This window comes from Anolis carolinensis, unplaced genomic scaffold, assembly GCF_035594765.1.
Source record: "Anolis carolinensis isolate JA03-04 unplaced genomic scaffold, rAnoCar3.1.pri scaffold_111, whole genome shotgun sequence".
NCBI lineage: Eukaryota > Metazoa > Chordata > Lepidosauria > Squamata > Dactyloidae > Anolis > Anolis carolinensis.
The window spans coordinates 7,281-29,229 of record NW_026943920.1 but is presented as its reverse complement, the minus strand read 5'-3'; the positions used below and the strand labels follow the sequence as shown (position 1 = coordinate 29,229).

At 40.5% G+C, this 21,949-nt stretch overlaps 1 protein-coding gene across 2 annotated transcripts; it reads right to left on the bottom strand.

Moving 5' to 3' along the window:
- Nucleotides 1-319: 319 nt before the first annotated feature.
- Nucleotides 320-21,054, bottom strand: LOC134295229 (sulfate anion transporter 1-like). Of its 2 annotated transcripts, XM_062967090.1 has the most exons (5): nucleotides 20,919-21,054; nucleotides 19,659-19,808; nucleotides 5,690-6,263; nucleotides 4,957-5,011; nucleotides 320-2,854 (listed from the first exon to the last, which is right to left on the bottom strand). In XM_062967090.1, the coding sequence occupies exons 3-5, from the start codon at nucleotides 6,238-6,240 to the stop codon at nucleotides 1,355-1,357; spliced, it is 2,106 nt and encodes a 701-aa protein (XP_062823160.1). In that variant the 5' UTR covers nucleotides 6,241-6,263; nucleotides 19,659-19,808; nucleotides 20,919-21,054; the 3' UTR covers nucleotides 320-1,354. The 2 variants fall into 2 exon arrangements, 1 of the variants encoding a protein (XP_062823160.1); XR_010001764.1 differs by lacking the exons at nucleotides 320-2,854; nucleotides 4,957-5,011; nucleotides 5,690-6,263 and adding an exon at nucleotides 7,427-13,430 and having other exon boundaries at nucleotides 20,919-21,038.
- Nucleotides 21,055-21,949: the final 895 nt, after the last annotated feature.

Genomic DNA, 21,949 nt, shown 5'->3' with positions numbered 1-21,949 from the left:
CTGCATTTTATGAATTTTTAATTTTTTTATTATGTGTCATTTTATGTATGTTTGCTGTTGTAAATTTAGGTTGTCATAGTCTATATATTTATCTATTGTTTATTTTATGTGAAGCACTTGTAGTGCTTCTGTGAGGTGCTCTGAGTCCCTTCGAAGAGATGGTGGCAGGGTATAAATAAAGTTGTTTATTATTATTATTACTCTGGAATAGATCTCATAATGCGCATCAGCGTACATAGGTATAAATCACCTTGCATGATGAAATTGATTAAGGAACAAGTGATTTAGTGATCTGCACATACACACAGGAGCGAGAGAGTTTAAAAAACTGATATACATTTTATTCAAAAGAGAACTGGGACAATGTGGCCTGGCTCAGCTGTAACATGAAAGAATGCTATTGCAATAGAAAAATGGGTTATGGTGAATTAATCAATTAGATTCTATATTTTCATCCAGATTTGTTTTGGCTGACCGTACTTTGATTAAACAACAGTTTCTTAGGTTTGGAACTACAGAGAAACTGATTTGTTTAGCACTGGGGAGAGAAGCTCCAGCTCATTTAATAGAGGCAGCCCCCAAGTTACAAACAAAATAGATTCTATAGGATTGTTCCTAAGCTGAACAGGTACATTTTTAAATATAACTTCAGCCATATATATGTGTGTGTGTGTGTGTGTGTGTATACACACACACATATATACACACACACACTTTGGATATCACAAAGTGGTGTTTGTTTTGCTGTTTGTGCCCTGTTCAGAAGACTTCCCCTCACTTTCTGTCCCTGTAATAATTGGATTTTGAAAAAAAAATGGCTTGTTGTGGAAACAAGTATTGTTAATATCTTCAGTGGAGACACCCTTTCCCCATGATAACTCTTCCAGGCATGATTTTCCCTTCCTGAGGGTAGATGTCTCTCACTTCCTGTTGTTTCACCCCTGTTCTTAAATAAGAATCATTTGTAAGTGAGATGTTTGTAACTCGTGGACTGCTGTACTGAACTCTGGATACCAAAAAGTTGGAAGGGAAGAGCTAGGAGGACACTAGTCATGGGCTAGTCTTGGCACATTCTTGTAACATTCAACAATGATGTCATATTATGTCTAAACTGGATCCACTTGTATTGTACAGTTCATCGTACCTACATTTTACGATTACATTATCTCATGTTATGTTTATACCACTGAGTACCTATAAAATGTTATTTAAAAAACAGAATAGGATCCATAGTGTATGTTGAGATTCAAGTAGGATCCTAAGTCTGAACATTTTGAAGGCCACAACATGAATGCAGTGAATGCTGAATCCTCACAACTGCTGGTTATTGAAGATACAATATGGGGACCCTGGGCTATACAACTGAATCGTCTGCTGTAGTCTTCCTCTCTTTTACAAATTGGACAGCACTGTGTATGTTATGAAACACAAGTTCATGCATGTTTTTGTTTGCACTGGCTGAGTAGCCCCCTCTTTCCAGGGAAGCTATCACGCAGGGGCTGCAGCAAGCCAGAAGAACCGTGACTTTCCATTCTTGGTGGTCTTTGAATGTTTCTTTTAATGCGCTCACACCAGCTGTGTCCAAAAATGGAATGGAAGAGCAGTCAATGATGATGGCCTGAATGTCTCTGGGTTTAGTGACAAGAGATAAACCTGTATCTCCATGTTCAAGTCCTTTGTGAGAATTTGGCTGCCCTTTCTTCTTGGCCTTTTTTCTCCTGGCAATTTCAATCGTAGGGTCAAACCCCGTTTTGTTGTGGAGGCACTTGAGGAAAAAATCTTTATTTGCATAATAAAGCGGTGCTTCAAAGCGAAATATTTTCACCCTTGGAACAGGCAGGTTTGTGTATTCCTCCTCGTCTTCATAGAAGACAGTATTCTCAATCTGCCCAAGTAAGGCAGCATGAGGGCGCTGGGTGCGGCCAATTATGCACAGGATTGAAAACACAACCCCAACTAGAAGGCCCATTTCGGTGCTGATCAAGGCAGACGAGAGCATGGTAACACACCACACCAGGGCATCCACTCGGTCTAGGCGGTATCGCTGCGGAAGGTCTTTGAATTTCCTGAGGGCGCCTCTTAGGCTGACAATGATAATGCATGCCAGGACACACTTCTGCAAGCTGAAAAAGAGGGGTGCAAAGAAAAGCAACACCAGAAGCACCACAACAGCACTCACCAAGCTGGATACCTGTGTCTGACATCCTGTCGATGCCTTGACCAGGCTCTTTGCCAGGGCCGCACTAGTGGCAAAGCAGTGGAAGAAAGCCGGGATGATGTTGCAAAAGCCGATGGCAAACATTTCCTGGTTGGCCTTGACTGTGTAGGCATATTTCTTGGCAAACATTTCTGAGAGTGAAATGGTGAAGGCAAAGCCAACGATGGCAAGAGGGAGGGCATCGACAGCAACTCTCTGCATGAGAGTCAAGCTGGGCACCTGGGGAGGAATAAATCCAGTGGGGATTTCGCCTGAAACACTGGAGCCATACATTTCCTTCAGCTGTCCATAATGGGAAACCAGTGTTGCCATCACAATCACTATCAGCTCTGTAGGAAGAGGAACCTTGAGCCTGTCCTTATATCTGTCCCCTAGTTCCTTGGCAGTGACCAGCACTGTGATGCATATCGTGCTTGTGATCACATCGCAGACATTAGCCTGGGAAATGTTGCTGAAAATATTAACCCAGGTGGTGATTAAGACACCGTATCCCTGGGCCCGAGGGATTTTGATGCCAACAAGGTACTTAACCTGAGCTGTTAGAATGGTTACTGAAGCACCCGTTGCAAAGCCATCAAGTACTGGCTCTGAAAGATACATCGACACAAAGCCCAAGTGGAAGATTCCCATTAGAACCTGGAAGAAAAACAAGAACAAGTGGGAAAGAGAAACATTGGGTAACAACAGAATGTCTCTCCTATCTTTATGCCTTCTTGAATTTCTTCTCCCTCCCACCAAATGTTTGTTGCATAGTGAGCCCTTGATATCCACTAGGATTTGATTCCAGGACCCCTTAGTTGATACCAATACGCAGTAATGCTATGTAGTAATTACTGTATTTACGAATTTAGCACCAAAATATCACGATGTATTGAAAACATTGACTACAAAAATGTGTTGGATAATCCAGAACGTTGGATAAGTGAGACTCTACTGTAATAATAATAATAATAAAAATAATAATAGGATTCAAAGATCGAATTACAAAGACTCTGGCACAAGCCAGTCAAGGTGGTCCCAGTGGTGATCAACGCACTGGGTGCAGTGTCTAAAGACCTTGGCCTGCACTTAAACACAATCGGCGCTGACAAAATTACTATCTGCCAGCTGCAGAAGGCCATGTTACTGGGATCTGCACTCATTATTCGCCGATACATCACACAGTCCTAGACACTTGGGAAATGTCCGACATGTGATCCAATAGAACAGCAAGCAGAGTGTCTGCTGTGGACTCATCTTGTTGCGTTTCTAATAATAATAATAATAATAATAATAATAATAATAATAATTATAATTATAATATACTTTATTTTTAGATTGCCCTCTCTCCCCATGGGGACTCAGGGCGGTTTACATACATATAAAAGGCATACATTCAATACTATCGTTAAGATCACACAACAAAAATGCATAATAAACAGTAAATAAAATTAAGATTAAAGTAATAAAACATAAAAACATTAAAGAAAGCATGATTGCACAAAAAACACAGTTACACAAAAAAATCATATATATTAGACAGTTAAACCACTAAAATGTAAACAGAACTTGGTATTAATTGTGGATTAAAATAGACCGTAGCAGTTGTAAAGTGCTAATTAAATTATGCTAGTCCTCCTCCTCTCTGTACGCTAAAGTGCATAAGTGTGTCTTCAAAAGTTCCCTGAAGGAGAGGAGGGTGGGGGCAATTTTTATTTCTTTGGGCAGGGAGTTCCAGAGGTAAGAAGCAGTCATGGAGAAGGCCCCCTTTCTCGTTCCCACCAGTCGCGCTTGTGATGGGGGTGGGACTGAGAGTAGGGCCTCCTCTGCTGACCGCAGTGCAAGAGATGGACTATATAGGGAGACGTGATTAGACAAACAGCCTGGACCCAAACCATTTAGGTCTTTATAGGTAACGACCAGCACTTGTATTTAGTCTGGAAGTGGACTAGCAGCCAGTGGAGCTGCTGTAACATGGGAGTGGTTCTTTCCCTGTACGGAGTCTTAGTAATCTGGCTGCTGATTATACAGGGTGTTTTGAAAAAGAACTCCCTAGTTTTAAGTACATTAAAACTAGGGCGTTCTTTTTCAAACACCCTGCATATAGCGGCATCATAAAATGGTGCCCTTTGTTTAAAATAGCAAAATCAAGCATTACCTTTTGGAATGTGGAGACAGGTGAAATCTATGGATACAGAATCAATGGATATGGAGGGCTAATTGTACACTAAATAAAGATGCAGCTTCTCCCAGATCATTGTTTATTAGCATCATATGCCGTAAATACATAGAAGAATGTATGATAAGTTACACTAATCTAATCCCCTTTTTAGCCAGGAGCCTGCAGTGGCCTAGGGGATAAAAGCCTCGTGACTTGAAGGTTGGGTTGCTGACCTGAAGGCTGCCAGGTTCGAATCCCACCCGGGGAGAGCGCGGATGAGCTCCCTCTATCAGCTCCAGCTCCATGCGGGGACATGAGAGAAGCCTCCCACAAGGATGGTAAAACATCAAAACATCTGGGCGTCCCCTGGGCAACGTCCTTGCAGACGGCCAATTCTCTCACTCCAGAAGCAACTCCGGTTGCTCCTGACATGGGAAAAAAATCCCTTTTTTAAAAAAAGAAACACAAACGAAACAGCAGTTCTTTCTTCTTTTCCTCTACTGCCACCTTGAAAAACCCTCTTTCTCAGAAGTAAAATATAAACCATCATACATAAACAAATGCCTAAGTATTGGAAAGTGGTAGAGGAGGACATTACCTGATAAACTCCAGCCAGGAAGGTCAGTGCTGTAGCCACCCCAATGGCATAGCATAGAATCATAGAATCATAGAATAGTAGAGTTGGAAGAGACCTCATGGGCCATCCAGTCCAACCCCCTGCCAAGAAGCAGGAAATCGCATTCAAAGCACCCCCGACAGATGGCCATCCAGCCTCTGCTTAAAAGCCTCCAAAGAAGGAGCCTCCACCACGGCCCGGGGGAGAGAGTTCCACTGTCGAACAGCCCTTCTCACAGTGAGGAAGTTCTTCCTGATGTTCAGGTGGAATTTCCTTTCCTGTAGTTTGAAGCCATTGTTCCGTGTCCTAGTCTGCAGGGCAGCAGAAAACAAGCTTGCTCCCTCTTCCCTATGACTTCCCTTCACATATTTGTACATAGCTATCATGTCTCCTCTCAGCCTTCTCTTCTGCAGGCTAAACATGCCAAGCTCTTTAAGCCGCTCCTCATAGGGCTTGTTCTCCAGACCCTTAATCATTTTAGTCGCCCTCCTCTGGACGCTTTCCAGCTTGTCAACATCTCCCTTCAACTGTGGTGCCCAAAATTGGACACAGTATTCCAGGTGTGGTCTGACCAAGGCAGAATAGAGGGGGAGCAGGACTTCCCTGGATCTAGACGCTATTCCCCTATTGATGCAGGCCAGAATCCCGTTGGCTTTTTTAGCTGCTGCATCACATTGTTGGCTCATGTTTAACTTGTTGTCCACGAGGACTCCATTCTTTCCCACATTCCATGCTCATTGTGCCGAGGGTTAAATTGTGAACGGTGACATTCAAAGGATTTCTGCCACCAGTGACCTCATGAGGATCATCGTTGAGGTCAAACCCTGCCAACAGCAGTTCCCTGTCAACAACTTGTCCAACCATTAAGCTTAATAAACTGAAAATGCCCACTGAAACGTGTCTGGAGGTGCCCATGAGAAAGTAGATAATGTTGGCAAAGAAAGATGTGTAAAGACTGTATATTGGCTTCAGGCCTGCTAGCAGGGAGTAGGCTATTGCTTGCGGCACTAAAATGATTCCGATGACCAAGCCTGACATAATGTCTCCCCAAATATACTCTTTACACTTGTATTTGGGAAGCCACTGTAACACAGGGAAAAAGTCCATGACTGTTTTTTTCATTCTTTCCCTGCTACAGGAACAGTTTTTCCTCAGCTGGCTTTTTATCACTGCTGTTTTGCTGATCTTGGGTGGAGTCTTTTTTTCCATAAAGAACTGGAGATGGGATCCATTTTCCAACTTATTTGTTTCCATTTCTTTTTCCATTCTGGCTGTGTATTAATCAGTTCCTAAAAGGGAAATATTAACATTTTAGTTGGTGTGATCTTGGTACAGCATTTGTGTTTCTCATATGAAAGCTCAAGCTAACCCGGCCTAGGATCCGCTTTTGTTTTCTGCAGACATAACTGATTCTATTAGTGGAAAGGAAATGTTCTGCATCCATTTCTTCTGCACCTACAATATAGGTTCATAGAGTCATAGAATCATAGAGTTGGAAGAGACCTCACGGGCCATCCAGTCCAACTCCCTGCAAGACCTAGGAAAATCTCATTCAAAGCACCCCCGACATATGGCCATCCAGCCTCTGCTTAAAAGCCTCTAAAGAAGGAGCCTCCACCACAGTCCGGGGCAGAGAGTTCCACTGCCAAACAGCTCTCACAGTGAGGAAGTTCTTCCTAATGTTCAGATGGAATCTCCTTTCCTGTAGTTTGAAGCCATTGTTCCACGTCCTAGTCTCCAGGGCAGCAGCAAACAAGCTTGCTCCCTCCTCACGTATTGCTTCCCCTCACATATTTGTACATGGCTATCATGTCTCCTCTCAGCCTTCTCTTCTGCAGGCTAAACATGCCCGGCTCTTTAAGCTGCTCCCCATAGGGATTGTTCTTCAGACCCTTAATCATTTTAGTCGCCGTCCTCTGGACACTTTCCAGCTTGCCAACATCTCCCTTCATCTGCGGTGCCCAGAATTGTGGTCTGACCAAGGCAGACTAGAGGGGTAGCATGACTTCCCTGGATCTAGACGTATACCCCTATTTATGCAGGCCAAAATCCTATTAGCTTTTTTCACCGCTGCTTCACATTGTAGGCTCATGTTTAACTTGTTGTCCATGAGGACTCCAAGATCTTTTTCACAGGTACTGCTGTCGAGCCAGGTGTCCCCCATTCTGTATTTTTGCATTTCATTTTTTTCTGCCTAAGGGAAGTATCTTGCATTTGTCCCTATTGAACTTCATTTTGTTAGTTTCGGCACATATCTCTAATCTGTCAAGATCGTTTTGAATTCTGCTCCTGTCTTCTGGAGTGTTAACTATCCCTCCCAGTCTGGTGTCGTCTGCAAACTTCGTGCCTTCTAACCCTTCATCTAAGTCGTTAATAAAGATGTTGAACAAAACCGGGCTCAGGACGGAACCCTGGGTTCTAGAGAGGTGTAGGAGAACCATTAGATTAGATCTAAGTGTGTATTTTATTTATTGATTCATTGCATTTCTATACCACTTTTCTCACCCCAGTGGGGACTCAAAGCGGTTTCCAACATAATAATGCCAAACATACACGTGAAAACCAAAGCACAATATCTAAACTATAACATATCTCTATGAAATTAAAAACTATTAACCATATTAAAGCATGAGACATAAGCAAATATGTAGACATTAAGACATAGAATTAAAACTTAGTATAAACATTAGAATCACATAATCCAAAATCGTAAACCAAAGCTATTCCACTTGTCAGTTGCGAATATTCCCTCTTCATTTCTTGCACTGCATCACTTTACTGACCAAAGGCTTGGTCCCACAGCTATGTCTTTGCTTTCTTTTTGAAGGCCAAGAGGGAGGGCACTGATTTAATGTCACTGGGGAGGGAGTTCCAAAGCCGAGGGGCCACCACTGAGCAGGCCCTGTCTCTCGTCCCCACCAGTTGTACTTGTGAAGGCAGTGGGACTGAGAGCAGGCCTCCCCAAAAGATCTTAACCTCCGTGATGGTTCATAGAGGGAGATGCATTCAGATAGGTACCGAAACCGTTTAGGTCTTTATAGGCTAAAGCCAGCACTTTGAATTGTGCTCGGTAGCAGACTGGGAGAAGGAGAGAAGAATTGTGGAAGTAGAACTCCTGTTACACATGGCTGGTTTTATTTATTTCCTCTCTCCACTGTGGAGTGGTGGTTTTTGTATTGAACTGTGACTCTGGAGACCAGTGCTTCAAATCCCCTTTCAGCCATGGAAACCCACAGAGTGATCTAAAGCAAATCACAGCCTCAGAGGAAAACAAAGGTAAACCCTTTCTGAACAAATCTAGCTAAAACAACCCTGTCTTAGGGTTGCCATAAGTTAGAAATGACTTACAGGCACAAAACAGCAACAACAAGTTCCAGGAACCTCCAGAGGGACTGCAGGAATTGTAGTCTAAAAAGGATATTTCCCAGCTCTACAACGTAATCTGTTACTGTCTTTTACTCTGTTGATATTCTACAGTATCCAAAAAACTCTGTGCAACTTGAAATGTATTTAAATCCTTTATCTGTTACATAAACGCAGGACTTGAAAAGTAATGATATAATTTGTGTGTTTGCTTTCATTTTTGTTTACAGCAATATGTGAATGATTTATTGGCTTATTGTGAGTAATAACAGCTTGTAAAAGCGTTTTGACAAGGGGACTGGCATAGTGCCACTAGATGAATGGAAGTATTTCAGCTTAACAATAATAAACTGGATTTGAATAGAAAAATGATCCCCAAGGAATTAGAATTAATCACAAAACTTAATAATGGCAATTTTTCAGAGCAGATGGGCATTCCATAACTGGGTTTACAGTCCTAAAACAGTTTTCCAAATGGTATGTTGCAACACAACAGTGTGTCAGCGGCTGTGTGTTGGTGGGTGTGATGTGCAAAACAACTAAAATCTTGAAAATGTATGTTATTTTATTACAAATCATATATATAAATATATAAAAGGTTTTCATGCTATTGTTGTGTCCCCATCCATTTTGTTATTACAATTTACGTACGCATCTGTATCTTTTATAAGGGGTTGTTTTAACCTTTGGTTAGGAGCCACGTGGTGCAATGGGTTAAACCCTTGTGCCAGCTAAACTGCTGACCTGAAGGTTAGAAAGCTCTGGCCTAAAACCTATGACTAGTTTGCTAAAGTAGACTTGTCTTATAAAGATCCCATTGTTTTAATTGGTGCATTCTGGGATTAGCAGTTGTTTTTTGGTTATAGGTATATTTGTTAGATTTTTCTTGTATTATGTTTATTTTTGCCTCAAATGTTTGAATGAGAAGCATTTCGTAAGTAATTAATATTTTGTGTTGAGATATTGAGATACCTTATTTTAAAAACCCGTATTTAATTTATAAACTAAAATTATGATATGATATATAAATTATATTATCTTGAGATGCAACCACATTCTCAAGATAATATAATCTAATCTAATTTAGTCTGTGTTTGCCATAGTTTTTTCTTCTATTTATGGCCAGTTAAAAAAGACTGTTAAATATTTGCTTCAGCAGAGGGCGCCAGAGTAAAATTAAATCACTGTTGTAGTAATAGACTTTTTTAGAAGTCATGCTCCTTGAATAAATTAACGAAATGAACTTACTGTCTTAGCTGCTAGATATTGAATGGCCAAGTGTGTCAATTTAGGCCTGACAAAGAGAGAACCTTTTAACGTGACAAGATACTATGTCAGATCTATTTTGTATGTTTTTGTTGCCAGTTCAACTATTTTGATTCATTTATGTCTGGGTATGATATTGGTTTGTTTCTGTGGTTGCATGCAAGAGCCTGGTTGGCTAGTGATGAATAAACTTGAACCTTGAGATACCTAGATCTCATTTGACTCGAGATGGAAAAATGTCCTAATAGTCAAGAACCATTTTTAATTTTGAAAGATTCCCTGAAAATAGCCTCCTTTTGATCCAGACGTCATCCTCCGTTAGTTTACACAGGATATGGCAAGTTAGGAAAATTAAGCAAAGAAGCTGTTTCAGTGATAACTCTGCGATCATTCCATTATGTCCATAAGATATTTCAAAACAAATTCAAAGTATCGTTCTGCCTTAGAATGGTTCCATTCTTCTTCTGTTACCACAGCATTCTAAAAATTAAGGATATGTCTCTTTTTAAGGCCTCAAGGACTGTTTGGGGGGAGGGTAGCATTCTAAGAACTAGTCACTCCCTCCTCCCTGAATTGTTATGTGCACTCAGATTGACTCCATAATTCAGATTGAATTATCCTAGTGAAGACATCTGCCTTGTGCTTTGCTATTCTGCTGCTGAATACGCATGCCCAGTGTGGAATACATCTCACCATGTTAAATCAGTGGATGTGTCTTTTCATGAGTCATGCCACATTATAACAGGATGTCTACGCCCTACACCACTGGAGAAATTATACTGTTTAGCCTGTATTGCACCACCTGACATCTGCCGGGAAGTAGCAGCCAATAATGAAAGGACCAAGGCATTGACATCTCTGGCTAGTCCTCTGTTCTGATATCAGCCAGCAAGGCAACACCTTAAATCAAGAAACAGCTTTCTGAGATCTACAGAGATACTCACAGGAACATCTCAGCTAGTGACAGTCCAAAAGTGGCAAGTTAATACCCAGAACCTCAATCCATGGCTCATACCAAATGAGTGACTCCTGGGCACACAGAAGGCTGGGTGACTTGGAAGGCACTGGACAGACTGCACCCTGGCACCATGAGATCCAGAGCCAATCTTAAGAAGCGGGGGGTTGGACTAGATGGCCCATGAGGTCTCTTTCAACTCTACTATTCTATGATTCTATGACAGGATATAAATGAATATAATAATAATAATCCCTCGGAGATGAGAGTGTCAATATCAGGAGATGGGAACTGTAGTCCGACACATTTGGGGATGCTTGGAGATCCTGAGCTGGGCTAGATGACCTTTGGGGGCCCTTCTAATTCTATGACTAAGTTGGAGAAAGGGGAACGGAGTCCTCGTTGCCTTGCACTGGACCCAGTGATTTAGGATTTTCTGTAGGATTTCCTTTGGGGCCTGAATACAGAGCATTGGTGAAAGATTTGGGGAGTTATAGTCCCCAAAGGGCACTTTCCTAACCTATTGGAAGGTCTGTCTAGTCTTTGGGGGAAAGGGACCAAAGTGGGACCTTTTCCAGAACGATAGAAACATGCATAGGTCGAAATATTTATACTTTTATTGCACAGATGTGAAATGGCTGGAGTATATAGGGTTGATCACTTGCCGTGAATTCGGGAGGCCATTTTGGCTCAGATGGGTTTTTTGATACGTCCGCACTATTGAAACCGTAAAGGAACCCAATGCAAAACCAGTTGAGCTTGGGCAGGAACAGCTTGCTTGCTTGCTATCCAGGCCGGCAGCCCTAAGAAATAGCTTACGATAGAATTAATTGGATGTGAAAAACTTACTTGAAGGTATTTTGCAGGCATTGGCCTCCATCCCCCAAAGCCAAGCTGCTCAAAGGGTGCGTCGACACCCTGAACATTATTATTATTATTATTATTATTATTATTATTATATGACACAGCAAACAAGATAGATATGCTGGATTTCATTTCACAAAATCATTATGTGAATACAGTATTATTACAGGATTATTATTATTATTATTATTATTTTATTATGACACAGCAAACAGATATGGTGGATTTCATATCACAGAATCACAAGTCGAACACTTCCCAAGTATCTAGGACTGTGTGATGTATTATTATTATTATTATTATTATTATTATTATTATTATTATTATGACATAGCAAACAAGATAGACATGCTGGATTTCGTATCACAAAATCACAAGTCGAACACTTCCCAAGTGTCTAGGACTGTGTGATGTATTTTCGGATGATGCGTGCAGATCCCAGCAGGGTGGCCTTTTGCAGTTGGCAGATCGTAATTTTGTCAATGTCTATTGTTTCCAAATGCCGGCTGAGATCTTTTGGCACGACACCCAGTGTACCGATCACCACCGGGACCACCTGCACTGGTTTCTGCCAGAGTATTTGAAGTTCAGTCTTGAGATCCTGATAGCGGCTGAGTTTTTCCTGTTGTTTTTCGTCAATGCGACTGTCACCTGGGATGGCGACATCAATGATCCAAACCTTTTTCTCTTACACAACTGTGAGGTCTGGTGTGTTGTGTTCCAGAACTTTGTCAGTCTGGATTTGGAAGTCCCACAGTATCTTTGCATGCTCATTTTCCAATACTTTTGCAGGTTTGTGATCCCACCAGTTCTTTACTGCTGGGAGGTGGTACTTGAGGCATATTATTATTATTATTATTATTATTATTATTATTATTATTATTATTATTATACTATAGACTTGTCTGTAGACTTGTCCGCAGCTGCATGGCATTATGGTAGACTTCTGCAGAGGAGAGAGGATCCCTTTTCCGGCCCTTTGCTGAACGGAGCAACTGTTGGGCTTCCTTAGTTGGTCTGGAGACAGTTTGTAGGTTGTGTTCAATGCTAATCAAGGTGATTAATTGCAACATTCACACGTACTTCCAACAGACAGAGTTCTTTCTCTCTCCCGCCCTGGACATCATTCCATAGAGATCTATACAAACCCCTCTTGCCTCGTTTCCAACAGGCCTCACAACCTCTGCGGATGCCTGCCATAGATGTGGGCAAAACATCAGGAGAGAATGCTTCTGGAACACAACACACCAGACCTCACAGTTGCTATCTCATCTCCAAAGACGTTGTGATCCGAACCGCAATGTCCAAGATGGAGAAAAAAGAAGAAAGAAAAAATCCCCGTGGGAATCCGAACCCCAATGTCTATCTCTGCATCAAAGACCCCATCCTGCGCCGGCGACAGTTGGCCGGCATGCATCCCGTACAGAGAGAGAGAGACGTTTCACCTGCACCTGTGGCTAATGGCATCTTCAGAGTGGAGTGTAGATATTCCCTGTGGAATAATGTTCAGGATGGGAGAAAGGACCCTTGTGTGTGTGAAGCAAGTGTGGATGTTACAATTGGCAAGGTTGAATAACACTGAGTAGCCATAAAGCTGCAAAGTCAATCAGCGAGGTAGCCTGGCCTCTATTGCCTGGAGGCATCCTCTGTGAAACGATGTCCAGGGTGGGAGAAATAACTTTTGTCTGTGTGAAGCAAGGGTGGATGTTGCAATTGGCAAGCTTGAATAACACGGAGTAGCAACGAAGCTGCAAAGTCAATCAGTGAGGTAGCCTGGCCTCTGTTGCCTGGAGGCATCTCCTGTGAAACGATGTCCAGGGTGGGACAAAGAATCCTTGTCTGTGTGAAGCAAGAGTGAATGTTGCAATTAGCCAGCTTGAATAGCACGGAGTAGCAACGAAGCTGCAAAGTCAATCAGTGAGAGAATCCGCATAGAGGTAGCCTGGCCTCTATTGACTGGAGGCATCTTCTGTGGAATGATGTCCAAGGTGGGAGAAAGAATCCTTGTCTGTGTGAAGCAAGAGTGAATGTTGCAATTAGCACATTTGAACAGCAACGAGTAGCCATGAAGCTGCAAAGTCAATCAGTGAGGGTATCTGTGTAAGGTTAGCCTGGCTGATGTTGCCTGGAGGCATCCTCTGTTTGGGAGGCCCAGCGCCCAGCAAGCAATCAAGTGCCTTTTAACACCTCCCAGACAAAGGATGCCTCCAGGCAATAGAGACCAGGCTATCTGTATGCAGATACCCTCACTGATTGACTTTATTTATTATTTATTGGCTCTATTTCTACCCCGCATTTCTCTGCTCCGAAGGGGACTCAAGTTGGCTTACATGGAGGCAACTATTCAATGCCTTAAAACATATAATACAGACGTTAAAATTAAATAACACTAAAAACTGACATTATTAAACTTTTTAAAAACATTACAATTAAAGTCACGCCATCCATAGTCACAATCCAGCCTTTCCATAGTCAATTCCACATTTTCCAGATCGTTTATTGCACTGCCCTGTTCACTAAAAGCCTGATCCCACAGCCAAGTTTTTATCTTTCTTTGCAAGGCCACTCAATGCTATTCAAGCCTGCTAATTGCAAAACATCCACACTTGCTTCAAACAGACAAGGCTTCTTTCATTTATGCACTCCACTTGCTTCACTGCCAGCAGAACCTCTGAAGATGCCATTAGCCACAGGTGCAGGCGAAACGTCAGGAGAGAATGCTGCTGGAACATGGCCATGCAGCCTGGAAGACTCACAGCAAGCCACGAAAGCCTTCGATAACACAAGCTAGAGATTATTTCTATTGTTCAGGACATATATTTATGGGAAGACAATTTCTGCATGAGATTTCCATGATGCAGCCTGAAATAATTTATTTTCCTTGCTGAAAGTACTAGCTCACTTCATGACAGTAATTTTGCATACTTTTTGAAAGAGACAAGCAGATAGCGGTGCATCTGCACATGCCCAGGAACCCTTGATCTTGACAGGCCAGGACTATAGAAAAATCTCATGCATATCTACCTACTTGTCCATTAGAAAAGCATCTCTTGTTAACAGTCATTAAATTTGAACTCTTGAGTTTCTTTGCTCACTGAGTGCAATTTATGCAGGCTTCCAGGTGCGGTTGGACTGCAACTCCCAGGGTGGGAGAAAGAACTCTTGTCTGTTGGAGGCAAATGTGAATGCTGTTATTTGCCACCTTGATTAGCATTGAATGGCCTGCAGTTTCAAGGCCTGGCTGCTTCCTGCCTGGGGGAATCCTGTGTTTCGAGGTGTTAGCTGGCCCTGCTTTTTGAGGTGGCAGCCCAGAAACTCACAACAACCCACCTATGAAAGCCTTTGACAACACATGGCAACATTTTTGAAAATTCACACAGCTTTCCAGAGGAAATAATGAGTAGAATAATACAGTAATTGCATTTTTTTTTTACCAATCTGATTTATTTCCAGCCTTAAGACCCATAACATGCTATGCTGAAAATTTTATATATATATATATATATATATATATATATATATATATATATGTGTGTGTGTGTGTGTGTGTGTGTGTGTGTGTGTGTGTATTATTTTGTATATAATGGACAATATAATTTATAATACAGTAGAGTCTCGCTCATCCAACATAAACGGGCCGGCAGAATGTTGGATAAGCGAATATGTTGGATAATAAGGAGGCATTAAGGAAAAGCCTATTAAACATCAAATTAGGTTATGATTTAACAAATTAAGCACCAAAACATCATGTTAGACAACAAATTTGGCATAAAAAGTAGTTCAATACGCAGTAATGCTATGTAGTAATTACTGTATTTATGAATTTAGCACCAAAATATCATGATATATTGAAAACATTGACTACAAAAATGCGTTGGATAATCCAGAACGTTGGATAAGTGAGACTCTACTGTATATGTATATGTATATATGTATATATGTGTGTATTTTTTGTATATAATGGACAATATAATTTATAATAATATAATCTAATGTATATACATATAATATTGATAGTAATATTGTAATGTAATACAATATAATAACACAATACAATAATATTGATTATATCTATATATATAAAAGAGTAATGGCATCAGGGCAGCGGACCAAACAACAAAACTACAGGCCCCCCAACCTTGAAATTTGACAACACAACCCATCATCCACGCCTCTAGGTTGACACAACAAAAAGAAAAGAAAAATAAAGTCCTAATTACAAGGAGAGGAATTTATCCAATTGCTGTGTCATAATAAAATTATTATTATTATTATTATTATTATTTATTTATTTATTTATTTATTTCTTACCCACCTCTCCATCATCATCATCATCATTATTAAAACTGGCCTATCCCCTCAAATGTGCTGGGGATGATGGGAATGAAGATAAGAATAATAATGAAAATTATTAATATAATAATAATATCATCATCATCCTTCGGAGGTGAGAGTCTTAGTATTAGGAGAAGGGTAGGATATACATGAATATAGTCATCATCATCATCATCATCATCATCATCATCATCATCATCATTATTAAAACTGGCCTATCCCCTCAAATGTGCTGGGGATGATGGGAATGAATATAATAATAATCATCATCATCATTATTAAAACTGGCTTATCCCATCAAATGTGCTGGGGATGATGGGAATGAAGATAATAATAATGAAAATTATTAAAATAATAATAATAATAATAATAATAATAATAATAATCCTTCGGAGGTGAGAGTCTTAGTATTAGGAGAAGGGTAGGATATACATGAATATGATTATTATTACATTATTATTATTATTATTATTATTGAGCCCCCTTGGGGTAGAGAAAGGTGGGATATAAATATGGTAAATAAATCGTCGTCGTTCTTCAAAGGTGAGAATATTATTATTAGGAAAAGGCTAGGATATACATGAAAATAATAATAATAATAATAATAATAATAGAGAAAGGCGGGATATAAATATGGTAAGTAAATAAATCATCATCATCACCATCCTTCAAAGGTGAGAATATTATTATTAGGAAAAGGCTAGGATATACATGAATAATAATAATAATAATAATAATAATAATAATAATAATAATAATAATAATAATCCTTCAGAGGCAATAGCTTCATTAGTAGGAGAAGGACTGTGGTGGAGGCTCCTTCTTTGGAGGCTTTTAAGCAGAGGCTGGATGGCCATCTGTCGGGGGTGCTTTGAATGAGATTTCCTGCGTCTTAGCGGGGGGTTGGACTAGATGGCCCATGAGGTCTCTTTCAACTCTACTATTCTATGATTCTATGACAGGTTATAAATGAATATAATAATAATAATCCCTCGGAGATGGGAGTGTCAATATCAGGAGATGGGAACTGTAGTCCGACACATTTGGGGATGCTTGGAGATCCTGAGCTGGGCTAGATGACCTTTGGGGGCCCTTCTAATTCTATGACTAAGTTGGAGAAAGGGGAACGGAGTCCTCGTTGCCTTGCACTGGACCCAGTGATTTAGGATTTTCTGTAGGATTTCCTTTGGGGCCTGAATACCATAGCATAGAATAGCATAGAACTTCAGGTAAATAACATTTTCTTTATAAAATGTGTTTCAGAGAGCAACTTAAAGCTAGTAAAAAGCATTCTTACTTCTTTTGAAAAGTGTATCATCATCCAGAACTTAAACAATGAAGCAATATTGAATATTTTTGCATCCCTCTTATATTTATTTTGTGTAGGAAGAGAGACAGCAGAAAATGTTAAGAGAAGTGAGGAGAGGTAACGTGGCCTCACTGTACTATCAAATGTACTACCATTCCCATTTTGTCATCCATTATTCAGCTATATGTGCATTATAACAACCTCTGTGGCAAGGCAATGTGTACACTATTGCATAGACGTACTCATAGCTTAAAAAGATTGCCTGTCCCAGTTATGTTATTGCAATATCAGCAGGCTTTGGGGAGGTTGTGGTTGGGATTGTATGTGTGTGTGTGTGTGGGGGGGGGGGAGTGAGTTTTAAAAGCTATTTTAAGTGTAAAAGGTAAAGGTAAAAGTCCCCTGATATTAAATCTAGCCGTGTCCGACTCTGGGGGTTGGTGCTCATCTCCATTTCTAAGCCAAAGAGCTGGCATTGTCTGTAGATGCCTCCAAGATCATGTGGCCAGCATGACTGCATGGAGCATCATTAAGTGTATTATGTTTTAATCTGTTTTTAACAAAATGTACTCCGGTGCCTCCGGTGGCTCAATGTGTAAAAGCGCTGAGCTGCTGAACTTGCGGTCCAAAAGGTCCCAGGTTCAAATCCGGGGAGCGGAGTGAGCACCCGCTGTTGCTCTAGCTTCTGCCAACCTAGCAGTTCAAAAACATGCCAATGTGAGTAGATCAATAGGCACTGCTCTGGCGGGAAGGTAACGGCGCTCCATGCAGTCATGCTGGCCACATGACCTTGGAGGTGTCTAAGGACAATAACGGCTCTTCGGCTTAGAAATGGAGATGAGCACCAACCCCCAGAGTCGGTCATGACTGGACTTAACGTCAGGGGAAACCTTTACCTTTACCTACTATTAAATTGAGTTTTTTAAAACTTTTGTATTGCACTTTTTAAAACTTGACTAAAGCATGGAATTGTTAGCCACCTTAAGTTCCCCTGAGGATAAAAGCAAGGTATAAAAAAAGTTAAAAACAACAGCAGCAGCAATATGACCTGCATGATTGGCTAGGATCATGTAGTAAAAGAAAATGGGGGGAAACTCTGTTATTTTCAGAAATCGCACTACAGTAACATCAAATCAGAAATGTTAAAGTTGCACATGTGTGAAAGAATGAGTACAAAACAAATTTCTGCCACTCTCTTCATAAGCATACTTGGTGTATATGAGAAGGGGATCACTTTTGACTTTGGAGTTCGGAGTAGTTAGACAAACTTCAGTCATTCGCCTCTCCCTTATCCTAGCTGTTATTTCAGCCTTATTCTCTTTCAGACTATTTGAACCGCTGAGACCACACTGGCCTTGCTGGACCATCACCTCCCCTTCTATGTCACCCACCCCAACCAATTGCAGAGTTCCATGCATGCTCATTGCTGTCACAGGTGCCCAATTCTGACATCAGCAAAATGTGCCTACACAACCAGGAAGGTCAGGGCTAAGCTTCCCATCTTCTTTCTGGTCATGTGGGTTTCTCTGTTGATAGAGCTGTTGCCATCTGCAAGAATAATCCCTCCCCTTTTTCTAACTCTAATAAGCACAGGCAAAAGTTATGGTGTCAGTGTCCCATCTGAACATCAGGCTGGTCCAAATGAGATTCAATCCAGCTGTCTATACTGCCCTGAAGTTGTGGGATACTCCGGAGTTCCCAGAAAGCTTTGGAGTATACCCTGACTTTGCCTGTTTAATCTGGTATATTTATCAGAAGTACAAGAAGTTCATGAAAGCAGCCAGGAATCAACTCATGGTGAGCCCAGGTTTTCATGCGCATGTAGATTTGCTCTACTTTAGAAAACTAACTATTTCTGAAATGGTCAGTGCTATACAACAAATAATCAGGTATCATGAGAGAAAACAAACCTTAATGTGGAAATTACCCTCTGTTTTCTTTCACCAGAATTATGCAACTAATTAACAAGAAAAGAGGTCTTTTGGATCGAGTCAATACGGTAATTCATTGCATGCAACGGCATTTGCCCAAGTTGTGTTATTTCTCAGGTGTTGCTGACCATTAGGTGCCAATGTCCTTGCAGGATCCGTCCCGGCCAGTTACCACACAATTTATATACAATATTTATCATAAAAATTATATATATATATATATACACACACACACTGGTTTTATATATATATAATTTAAAATGTATATATATTATATTTATATATTTAAATTAACATTTACAAGGTCAGAAATCTTAGTACTTCATTTTTTGGCTCAGACTAGGAGCACTACACATTTTTAAGTGGTATTTAAATCCTGGGGCATTTAGTACCTTATCACACAATTATACGTCATTATTATTATTATTATTATTATTATTATTATTATTATTATTATTATTCTATTTTACCCTACTTTTTCTCTATCATATCAAAGTGGCCAGCACTAAAAGCTGTAACAACATGTGAATCAACATCTAACACATAATAAATATTAAAATAGAAATAAACAAAATATTTTTAAATATATACAGTAGTTAAAAGCAATAAAATGATTAAACAAATCTATTAAATGACATCAAACACAGCATCCTGGGGCATTTACCGTTTGGTCCAGTTGTTTGGTCTCTGCTCCTCCTTTTTGCTGGTCATTTTCCAGACTCTCTTCGTTCTTTCGGTCACTTTCCTCCTTCAGCCTGGAATCATCTTTCTCCTCTTTGGATGTGAGATCATCCTCTATTTCTTCATTGGTTATCTATAGAAATTAAACAAAATTAGTCCAGCTCAGCCCATAGGACTGGTTTCTCAACCTTTTTCTGACATTAAAGCATAAACTGTACTTGTATAAATAAAGCAGAGGCAAAAAAATAGAGTACAAAAACAGCCATTTAAATAAAATAAAATATTAAAATGCAATTAAAACATTTAACTCCATACATTAGGGTAAATCACGGGAACCATAGGCTTAGCCCGGGCCGTTCCATTAGTCTGTTACACATCTTTCATACCTATTATTGCACCAAATAATAGTTCTCTATTATGCAATGCAGTTTGCCTTTTACCGTGTTTCCCCGAAAATAAGACAGTATCTTATATTAATTTTTTCTCCCAAAGATGTTCTAGGTCTTATTTTCAGGGGATGTCTTATTTTTCCATGAAGAAGAATTCACATTTATTGTTGAACAAAAAAATGAACATTTATTATATACTGTACAGTAGTTGTCATCATAAAACAGCATAACCAGACAAACTGTGAATCCTATCAAGAATTTCTTGTTACTACCAATATTTCCATGTACAGCACTTTATGGTATGTACATTTACTGATCCTGCATGCTCTAGTGTTCTGTTCGGCGGGCATGCTTCTGAACAAAAACTTTGCTAGGTCTTACTTTTGGGGGAGGCCTTATATTTAGCAATTCAGCAAAACCTCCACTAGGTCTTATTTTCTGGTGATGTCTTATTTTAGGGGAAACAGGGTAGTAGTCAATGTTTTTGTAGTCAACGTCTTCAATACATTGCTAGATTGTAAATACGGTAATTACTAGATAACGTTACCGTGTATTGAACTGCTTTTTCTGTCAATTTGCTGCTAAAACAGCAAAAGGATCGCTTAAGACAGGCCTGGGCCAACTTGGGCCCTCCAGGTGTTTTGGACTTCAACTCCCACAATTCCTAACAGCCTACCGGCTGTTAGGAATTGTGGGAGTTGTAGTCCAAAACACCTGGAGGGCCCAAGTTGGCCCAGGCCTATGCTATGATGATGATGCCGGGACACTAGACTCTTATTGATGCCACCAATTGATACACATAAAAGAATAATAATAATATTAATAGTAGTAAACAGTAGGCGTGAGGCCCTGACCAGTTCGAAGGGGTTGCTGAGCTCCTGCCCTTTCCTCCTCCGCCTCCGCCCGGCGCTCCTTCCTTCCTCCTCGTCCTCCATCGGCCTCTTCCTCCGGCAGCGCCTGGCCCCGGGACTCCCCCCCCAGAGCCGGCCCAAGATAATTTTCAAGTGTAAGCAAATAGAAATTTTGGTGCCCCCCCCCACACACACCAAACCACATGAACGGGCCAGCAGAGCATTGGATAAGCAAAAATGTTGGATAATATGAAGGCCAAGTGTGAATAACTGCAGTTGATCACTTTGATTAGCATAGAATAGCCTTGCTAGACATGGTTATGGTTATTGAGCATTATTCCTAGCAGTGCAATAATTGAGGACTTTTTAAGTATTGACCACTGGACTGATTCTGGACTATGATTTTGAACTTATGTGGTTGTAATTGTTGTTTTTAGTAGTTTTTGTTTTAATGTTTGAGTTTAATTGTCATTATATTATTGGAATTTGTATGTCGGCCATTGAATTGTTGCCAGTTGTGAGGCCACCCTGAGTCCTCTTCGGGTGAGAAGGGCGGGACAGAAGTATGGGAAATAAATAAATAAATAAATAGTTAAAAAAAGGACAGTAAAAAAAAGGACAGTAAAAAAGAACACTCAAAAACAGGGGAATTCCAAACATGAAACAATCAGGGCCAGCTAACACCTCTCAACAAAGATATACAAACCCCACTTGCCTAGTTTCCAACACACCTCACAACCTCTGAGGATGCCTGCCTTAGATGTGGCCCTCCTCTGGACACTTTCCAGCATTATTTGGCAGAGAAAGGAGAAAGAATTTGGGCCCTTCCACACAGCTCTATAACTCAGGATATCAAGGCAGGATAACCCACATTACCTGCTTTGAACTGGATTGTCTGAGTCCTTACTGCCATATATCCCAGTTCAAAGCACGTAATGTGGGTTATTTGTTTGAAGCCATTCTTCCAAGTTCTAGTCTCCAAGGCAGAAGGCAACAAGCTTGGTCCATCCTCCCTATGACTTCCTCTCACATTA